Source organism: Triturus cristatus, chromosome 11 (assembly GCF_964204655.1).
Source record: "Triturus cristatus chromosome 11, aTriCri1.1, whole genome shotgun sequence".
Classification (NCBI taxonomy): Eukaryota; Metazoa; Chordata; class Amphibia; order Caudata; family Salamandridae; genus Triturus; species Triturus cristatus.
The window spans coordinates 1,044,754,159-1,044,763,774 of record NC_140594.1 but is presented as its reverse complement, the minus strand read 5'-3'; the positions used below and the strand labels follow the sequence as shown (position 1 = coordinate 1,044,763,774).

General features: G+C 41.4%; 1 protein-coding gene across 1 annotated transcript in view; it reads right to left on the bottom strand.

Annotated features, from left to right (window-relative positions):
- MELTF (melanotransferrin) overlaps nucleotides 1–9,616 on the bottom strand; it is a 297,224-nt gene that overhangs the window by 122,477 nt on the left and 165,131 nt on the right. The window contains exon 7 of the mRNA XM_085635302.1: nucleotides 1,146–1,318. Coding sequence (XP_085491428.1) covers nucleotides 1,146–1,318 — 173 coding nt within the window. The remainder of the gene's footprint in view (nucleotides 1–1,145; nucleotides 1,319–9,616) is intronic.

The following is a 9,616-nucleotide window of genomic DNA, read 5'->3' as shown; positions in this document are numbered from 1 at the left end:
AACTTTTTACCACAGATGGCCTTTCTGGCCATCTTGTTGCTCTTCGCTGGCTACCTTTTCCATTCCATCTTCAGTTCTACTCTCATTAATTGGCTATGTCCACCGCTTGTTCCCTCCTTACATCATTTCTCCCCTTTCACTGTTTATGCCTCTTCGCTGTCTACACTCTGCCACCAAAGTCAGGCTGGAAACCCTCTCTTCCTCCATTCAGCCGCAATCAATTTCAATGTTGTGATCTTCCTGTCCCTAAACTGCAGAACTCCCTCCCTGCTTGTCTATGCCAGTCGCCCACCTTGCATGTTTCTAGAACCTCTGAAAAATCCTAAATTCTTCACAGGACTTCCATGACAGTTTCTAGTACCCTTTCTGGATTGGTTGGATCTACCTCTATGCACTCTTATGTCCTTCTTTTATATTCAGTTTTTACTTCCAGTGTGTGTTCAGCTTACTTTGATTGGCAGGCAGCTCATTCAACCTCATAGCTTTGAAAATGCACAAAATACTGTGGTCCAAGTTCAGGAACAGGGTCCACAGATTTGAATGAGATTTTTAGATTTCCCAGCTATTCTAGAGAGGGATTTGAGAGCCTTAATTTGTCAGCCAGATAGGAAGCTCTCTTCTAAATTCAACACTTACGAATAATGTTGTGTATGTCTTAATTGATGCAATATTGCCTGCAGCTGTGTAATGTGGTGCACTTAGTTCTGCTTCATCTACAGGATGCCAAACTGGCAATCAGATAGCCCTACAAAGGAATTAATAATATATTCTAGCCGTGAAGTCAGATACAGGTGCCTGGACCATAGTTTCAGAATTCTCTTTCCAAAGTGAACATTCCACTGGCCAAACAATTTATAGCATGGCGTAATATACTTGTGCTGTTCCTAAAACATGGTTGTTGAGAAAAGGAACCTCAAATTACGAAGTCTTTAACAGAAGCCTGTCTTTGATTAAATAGGGAATCTCAGGTTATTAATGTGTTTGTCATTCATTGTTAAGTTAGTGGAGGGACATCTATAACCCTCTTTTAAATCTTAGGCATATCCTATGTAATGGCTGATATTACTGCCCAGGGCTTTCAGAGGATGCTCATTGTACTCTAAACAACCGGACAGGGATGCATTAAATATTACAAACCAACTTACCTGTCCCGCATTGAGTAGTCCAAAGATCTCAGATGCATCAACGTCAGGCCTCACCATGACGGCTCGAGCAGGTACCCTGGCCAGGCTGCATTGCTTCCACTCTGTGACGTTTCGGAGGCTTCCATCCTTGCATAGGAGTCTGAAGTTCTTAGACTGAAGATCAAGGCTATTGCCTAGGAAAAATGTATCAATTTACCAAACAAGCAAAGAGCTTCACAATACAGAGTCTGTATCTAAACCATCTTTAATGTCAATGTTGCTCAATTTAATTGTGAAGGTCAGTGTAAATAGAAACTGGAATTAGTTTTAAAATGCAGATGGTGAGGCATTTGCCCAAGGGTCAAAGGAGAACAGGGGTGACACTGAGGGAGCAAGGTTCTGAATAAAAGAGAATTGCTTGTATGCAATCCTCTCAAATAACATATAATAATGTAACCAACTTGTTCGTAAATACTAATAGTGCATTACATTCATTATATTGTATCCAGGGGATGCTTGCCTATGTGTATTACTAACCAGTAACCAGAGTGTCACTAAAAATGGCCGCCAAAACGCGGGAAAGTCTCTGCGCATGCGTCTACTGCATCTACGTAGTATGACGTCTTCTTTCGCTTCGTGGGAAAACTTTGCAGCTGCACACTAGCTTTTCACATGGCTGCTTGAAACTCACATGTTATTGCGCATGCTATTTCCGCAACTAAACCCTGCAAGTTTACTAAATTGCTATTGCTAAAGATATATCTAAGGAAATGGGATTAGAGTAGGAATAAGTGGTATACAGTGAATTCATTTATTTCATATTCTAACATGTTTTTCTTTGACTTTATTTTTAGTTCGTATTTGGGCGTTGGAGGGTGACTGAGAATCATACCCACCTATTGGATGCGCATGCACACTGAAAACCCGCTCTGATGGCACAATTGAACCACAGCCAAGGACGTGCTCACAAGAAGCGCATGAGAAGCTCAACACTTGAACCAGCAAGAGGAAATATAAAATACAACGTTGCCTAAAATATTGATCCACATGTGAAATGCGGGTGGGAATAAAGCTTGGGAAAGAAAATTTAAGGGGCGGGAAATTAGACAAAAGAACTAAAGAAAATATTATACTCGGTATGGTGTGATGACCTCTCCCCATTGCCTGGCCCAATCAGAATTAGGGGTTTTCACAATATTGAAACATTTGGGGGTGGAACATACACAAGAATAGTATAACAGACGTAGTTTAGATTAGTTAGACACCACTGCCCCAGAGATGCTGCTGCACACGAGAGATGCAGATGCCATGCTGAGATGCTGTCTGTGAGCTGATCGAAGAAACCAACACTTAGGGGAAATTCGCGGAAGGCAGAACCGAGCAGGCACATCTAAGAAGGGGTTTCCGGACGAGTCCTAGCCGGAGAGAGTAGTACCAGAGAGGGGTGCGACGCTGGTGTTGCACTAGAAGATGTTACCTAACCTGTCCTGAACCTGTCCTGAATCTTTGGCTCCCTGTTGTCCAGGTCCTCACATCATTCTAGGTAAATATAATTCTGTATGGTAATGTCCTCGTGCTGCTCTCTATTTCTTCCCCTTCAGGCGCTGTCATCACAAAATTATTAACTGTGAATTGATTTAATCTAACTTTACTTTCTTTCCTGATGGAGAAATTTGGTGTTAACATGTATTTTGACTTGACTCACAAATTATTTTGATCAGATAAATCTTAAGAAAAACCCTTTGAGTCTGTGGTCTTTGAAATTGAGGTTAATGATATTTCTTACCTATTCTAATCTACAATCAGATCTATCGACAAGAGAATTTTTTACAAAATGAGACAGGGTTGGTAAGAGTTGGTGAGAGAAGATTTTCACACAGGTACATCTAAATTGATCCCGGCGGATATTTGCTAGCTCATCGTATGAATGTATATGGGCCCAAGTGAGTGTTGTGGTGTGTATGTAACCTGAGCTGGTAAACTCAGCTGGATCAGTTTTATTTGGTAGCAGAGATATGGTTTGATTCAGTTAGTTAGGTAGGAATTATTTGCGAATTGAATTAATGATTTATGTTTTTTTTTTATTGAAACAGCAAATGATCTGCATATACAGTTTTACAATCAAGGTGTTATGCACAGACAGTTATACAGAATACAGGTTCCACAGGTGCAGCAACACTTATATGACCACAGTTGAGTTAAATGTCATCTTCCGAGTCATGATCCAACTCCGGAGGTGTACAGATGTTCCCCCTATATTCGTTCCATTTGCCCCACACCCTTCCCCTTTTCTTTGAGCAATTCCTGTGAATGAATGTGGCCTTCTCAGCTACCATGGCTATGTCCATGTCTCTACACCAGTCCAGTAAAGTCGGTATATTTCCTGCTCCCCATTTTTGTGCTATGTTTCTTTTGGCTATCATCATGCCTGTCGTTGCCCATTGACGCTCCGCGTGGTTATGGTCCGTTGGTCCCCAGATGTTGAGGAGGCAGCATTTAGGCTCAGGCAGGGCTTGTTTCTCTGTGACCTCCGTGATGGTTTCCATCACTGCCGCCCAGTATGGTGTGAGCTTTGTACAGTCCCATAGAGTGTGATAAAAGGTACCTATGGCGCCACAGAGGCGTAAACAGTATGGATCAGGAGTTCTTCCCATCTTGTGCAGTACTACTTGTGTATAATAGGTCCTGTGCAAGATTTTAAACTGCACCAATCGCAGTCTAGAGGAGATTGCATTGCCTAAAGAAGTGGCAATCGCATCTCGCCAGTCAGGGTCGTCCATGTCTCCCACCGCTGTCTGCCAGAGCGCCCTGAGTCGGTCAAGTGGGTCTGTCTGGTTAGTGATAATTTTTTTTATAGGTGAGTGAGGTTGCTTTTTTGTGAAAATAGTCAGTGAGCAGTCGGTCCTCTAGAGGGGATGATTCAGGGAGTACTTCTGCTGTTGGGAGGGCTGCAGCTATCGCGTGTTTAATTTGCATATATCGGAATTGCTCGCCCGGAGCCATCGTGTATTGTTCTTGTAGGTAGGCGAAACTGATGACTTCTCCATTTTGCCAGAGGTCTCCCAGCCGGGAGATTCCTATCAAATCCCATTTTTGAAACCCTTTACTTTCCCCCAATGTACCTAGTCAGCTTGCATCCCACAGTGGAGTGTGTTGTGTCAGTCTGTCTGACCAGCCCAGGTGCTTAGTTACCATGTGCCATATACGAATTGTGTGTGCCGTTGGGCCCATGAGGTCTCGGGTTTCCCGTTTGTTGTAGAGCACCCTATTGACGCCCCCTTTTCCCAGGGACACTCTGTCTAGCCGGTAGGCAGGGTCTGTGTCAGGTACGTGAAGCCATTGATTGATGACTGTGAGCTGTGAAGCCCAATAGTACGCTTTAATATCAGGTAGGGCGATCCCAATGATTTATGTTTTTAACGAAACCTGTTATGTATTACTTCATGTTGTCTGGAAATTCCCGGGAATATTGAATAGCAGGTGGCAAATGGAAGCCACACTGCAGTGATGTTACTTGCCCGGATCAAGAAGGTGCTGAAAGTTACGCAGGACTAGAAGCACCGAGTTAGGGATTATTTCTTTGCGTGAAAGTGAGAGTAATTGGTAACAAGGAGTTCGCTGGTGAAATTTTGATCTTATATCACCTAGAAGGGTAATACTGAAGGAGTAGCAGGTTCTCTGATGCTTGAGTGAAGAGTAAGTGGAAAGGTTTTACTCGTAGTGTGTGAAGAGTAAGTTAAAGGGTTTTACTCGCAGTAAAAAAGTTGACTATTCTTTGAATTTAGCAGATCGGACACAGTAGTGAATGTTCTACGTTGTTAATTAATGAAATTTGTGTCAAAAATTGTGAGAAATTAAGTTTTCGCATTACCTTGTAAAGGAGGGGTCAGTTGTGGGTGCTGCACTGACTTCACTGAGAGCTGCACTGGGATTGGTTGAGACAGTGGGCGTGTAGTTGATGCAAAATTGTAAAGGAGGGGTCAGTACTAAGGAGTGATACTGACGTTACAGAAAAGCAGCGCAAGTATTGGCTAAAAGAATAAGGAAAGTAGAAGTTGAAAGGTCGCTAAAATACAGAACGCATTGGAGGATCATTAGAATAGAAACAAATTTTTGATTGGTTATCAAAATAGAAGCCCCAAGAGTAATACTAGATAACGGAAGTTGTATGTACGATCCGACATTAATAGGGACCCGACCAGATAGAAGATTTGTAGGTTATGCTTACGAACAGTATCTTAACCAGCACAAGCACGCAATGTACGGAAAAAGAGAAAAATTTCATATATGCAGAAAATGAAGAATTCATTTAAAAAGGATAAACCCATTAAGACTAGAGAAGGAATTCTTATCCCTCCCCCGAAAACACCTGCATCATATATGATGATGGAAAGAGGCTATCATACCTGTGTATAGTTAGAAAATTGGGTAGAATATACAAAAGATGGAGTATTAGCATTTTCTGAGTTCGGAACCTTTAATGGGAGAATTTTACATAATTTACGAACTCGAATGAATGTACTAGAACCCAGATCTAGATTGACCCAGTACAAAGCTCTAGAAGAGTGGGAGACTGAAGCATTTGAGCATGATAGACCACAAAGTAACAGGAGCGTGAGTAAATATTATCCAAAATTTCCCCGAGAGACTTGAGCTAGTCAAATGAAACAATGGAGACAGGCCATGGTGGCGGAAGGCTTATATCCTGTGTTAATGAGAGAGGAACAGGCTGGAGGCAAATGCTCAGAGAAAACAAAATATTTAACAATGGCAGGTAGCGGAGATTCAGAAGATGATTATTTAGAAGATATTTTAATGAAAAATCCTTCACCTTATCAAGAGGGTCCAAATAGAACTTCCCCGAGTGCCCCGATATTGGATACACCCTTAGTTCCAGAGGTTATTCATGAAACCACAATAGAGAGAGTTCTTCATGAAAAGGAAAAGGGAGCGATAAATAAGAATAGAAGCAAATTGATACTGAAAATAACCCAGTTAAGTACACGTCCGGAAGCACTAACGATACCAGTGACTATAGGTCCTGTAGTCCCATTATACGGGGAAAAGTCACACTGTTCTAAAACACCTGTCATGACTACTCCAATCATTGAACCCAGAAAAGAAAAAATAATAATTGATGACCAAGCTAGTGAATGTGAATCAGTAATATCATTAATGGATTTACCTACAAGAGAACAGATAAATGAAACTCCGAAAAGAAATCTGCCCGGTTGTTCAAAGGAAGTTATATTAGAAACTTTAGCAGGCGCTAGAAGTGCCACAATAGTGACCCCAGAAGAAATCGAAAGATGGGCACAAGAAATAGAGAAACGGAAACCCCAGCCGAAAATATTAGACATTTTCAAATTACGAGTGGAACTGGAAGAGATGATAGCTGGAAATGTGGGTCTAGACAGGTTAAACACATATAGTGAGGAAGAGTTACTGTTCATTTGCAGAAGCATCACCTGAAATACAAAAATATTTCATGTGAAATTGGCAAGCTCGGCATCTGAAATGGGAATTGACATAGGGAGGTCGAAAGTGTTGCAGAAACCCTATAGAACAGAAGTTTCTGATAAAGATTTGGAAAATATGAATGTGTCAGGAAGAAAATTACAGATCAGAGAGTTATTATTTTTATTGCAAAAATGGGGAGATCTAGACAGATGGAAAACTAGGTGGACAAAGAAAAAGGAAGAAGCACAGGTAAATCGAACGACAACTGAATATGCAATGAGAGAAACAGAAAATGTTGAGAGATTGTGTCCGATGAGGGAAGTACCAGGAGAGGGGTATGTACATGTCCCATGGTCCAGGCAGGATATTTTGTCTTTTTCTAATGATTTTCCAAAATTGAGAGAAAAACCAGTGGAATGGTACAGGCAAGTCAAAAGGTTTGTGAAGGTCTCAAAGGTTTTGCTGAAAGATCTGGATGGTCTGTTTGACATAGAGGTACCTGCAGATTTGTGGACAGAATGTAAAATTACCATAGATTGGCCCAGTGATGAGTATCCAAGGGATCCAAAGACAGGAGGCCCGTCAGAAGATGTAATGAAAAAATATCACCAGGTGATCACTTTCCTGAAAGGTAAAATTCCCCCAAAAGAAACTGATTGGGTAAAACAGAACAACCCAGGAGAAGGACAAGTCTGTACATGCTTACTATGAACGCCTGTTACAGGTGTTCAAATAGTATAGTGGTTTTGAAAGTATAGGAGATAGGGACATGACTCATTTTGTGTATCGATTTGTGTCAGGGCTAAGACAAGATATATCCCAAATGATTAAGCAGCACATGCTATGCTGGCAATCAAAGCCCATAGACGAGATCCTCAAATATGCCAAGTACTGTGGAGATGAAATTGTTAAGAGACTAAAGTCTTTAGAAAAAAAGGTAATGTGGGTTCAAGTAAGATAAGCAGAACAGCAAGAACTCCAATTAAATAAACAGTCAGAATATCAAGGAAAGGGGCAAGGCCAGAGTGACAATAGTGGGGGTAAGCCAAGAGGGAAGTTGAGCAGAGAAGAGGCAAAGAAAACATTTTCCTGTCACGGGTGCGGGAAATTGGAACATTTGAAAAACAAGTGTAAAAACATACATAATAATGGCACAAATCAAAATTTAAATCCACAGACGCAGAATGAGGTGTTAATGAGTCAACCGCAACAGGTTATAAACCTACAGCGCCAATTGCCACCTGCCCCTAAGCCATATTTTGCGAGTCAAGCCAAGTACAGTGTGGACACCGGATTTCCAGAAGGAAGCGGTAAGAAAGATTTTGTAATATCGCAGTTTCTTTTACAGGATCCATATTTTGACTGTGACACACAATGACGGTGCCTGAGGGGGGAGGAAGGAGAGTGTGTACTTGGTGCATCCCTACCGGTAGATCAGTCAGGTCCATATATTGAGGGTAAAGTAAAAGGAAACAACATCACCTTCCTGTTGGACACTGGTACTACCCGTTCTAATGTGAGAACAGTAGGCATTCCAAACCTACCCCTCTTGAATGAAGCAATTAAAGTAGTAGGCATTTCAAATAAACAGATCAGAACCCCAATCACAGAACCCATGGAGGTACGAATCGGTAATTTCAAAGAAATTGTAGTGTGCGACTCTAGTCCAGTAAACTTGCTTGGAAGAGACTTATTGTGCAAAATGAATTGCACAATATATTGCACACCGGATGGTGTTGCAATTCAGACCCCAGATGAAGACGGAGTTTGCAAATTCATGTTAGCTAAACAAGGAACGGAGGTAGATGAACTGTATTCTTTGATGACAAAGTGAATTACCAGCTGAGGTCAAAATAACAGTAAATCCTGAAGTATGGGATTTTACCGGAAAAGAGGTAGGATTAATGGCAAATATAGATCCTGTGAAAGTGACGGTGAAAGAAGGTGCCATCTATCCATATACTCGACAATACAAAATGAGTCCTGAAATTAAAGCAGGTGTTGCAGCGGAAATTAGGCGATTAGTCGAGCAAGGTATTTTAAAAGAAATAATGAGCAGTCCTTGTAATTCACCCATATTTGGCATTAAGAAACCTAACCGGAAATATAGGGTGGTTCAGGACCTGAGGAAAATAAATAAGATTGTTGTAACGTGTTGCCCAGTAGTGCCCAACCCAGCTGTAATTCTGTACCAGATATCGTGGAAGGCAGGTTGGTTTCCTGTAATTGATTTATGCCATGCTTTCTTCTCCATTCCATTGCATCCAGATAGTCAGTTTTTATTTTTGTTCAAATTTGAGGAGCGTGTTTACATGTGGAATCGTGTGCCTCAAGGGTACACTGAAAGTCATTTAATCTTTAACCAAATTATAAAGAGATGTCTTGAATCTCTTGTGTTGCCCAGAGAGTCAGTCCTGGTGCAGTATATTGACGACCTATTGGTTGCGTCGAAAACTAGAGATGACTGTGTTACTGATTCAATATCCTTGTTAAATCATCTGGCTAAAGGTGGACATAAAGTGTCCCCAGAGAAATTACAGTTTTGCCTAGACTCGGTTAAATACCATGGACATCAAATAGAGAAAGGGGTTAGGAAGGTGACCTCTGAAAGAATAAAAATAATAAGGCAAATGCAATTGCCACGAACCCAAAGAGAAATAAGGATGTTTCTTGGGGTCGTAGGATATTGTAGGCAGTGGATAGTAGGGTTTTCCTTACTGGCTAAACCCCTGAGACAGATGACGAAAAAGAGAGCAAAGGACCCACTAGAGTGGGATGATGAGAGCATGGGAGCTTTTGTGAAATTACAAAGCTGTCTGTGTGAAGCACCTGCTCTGGGAATGCCAGATTACTCAAAAGAATTTGCATTATTCTGCTATGAGAGAGATAATTGTGCACTCTCAGTCCTAACACAAGGAAATGGTCTAATGCGACGACCTGTTGTGTATTTTTCTGCTACTTTAGACCCCGTAGCATGTGCATTGCCAGGTTGTCTAAAACCTGTAACCGCAACCTGTGTGAACCTGGAACAA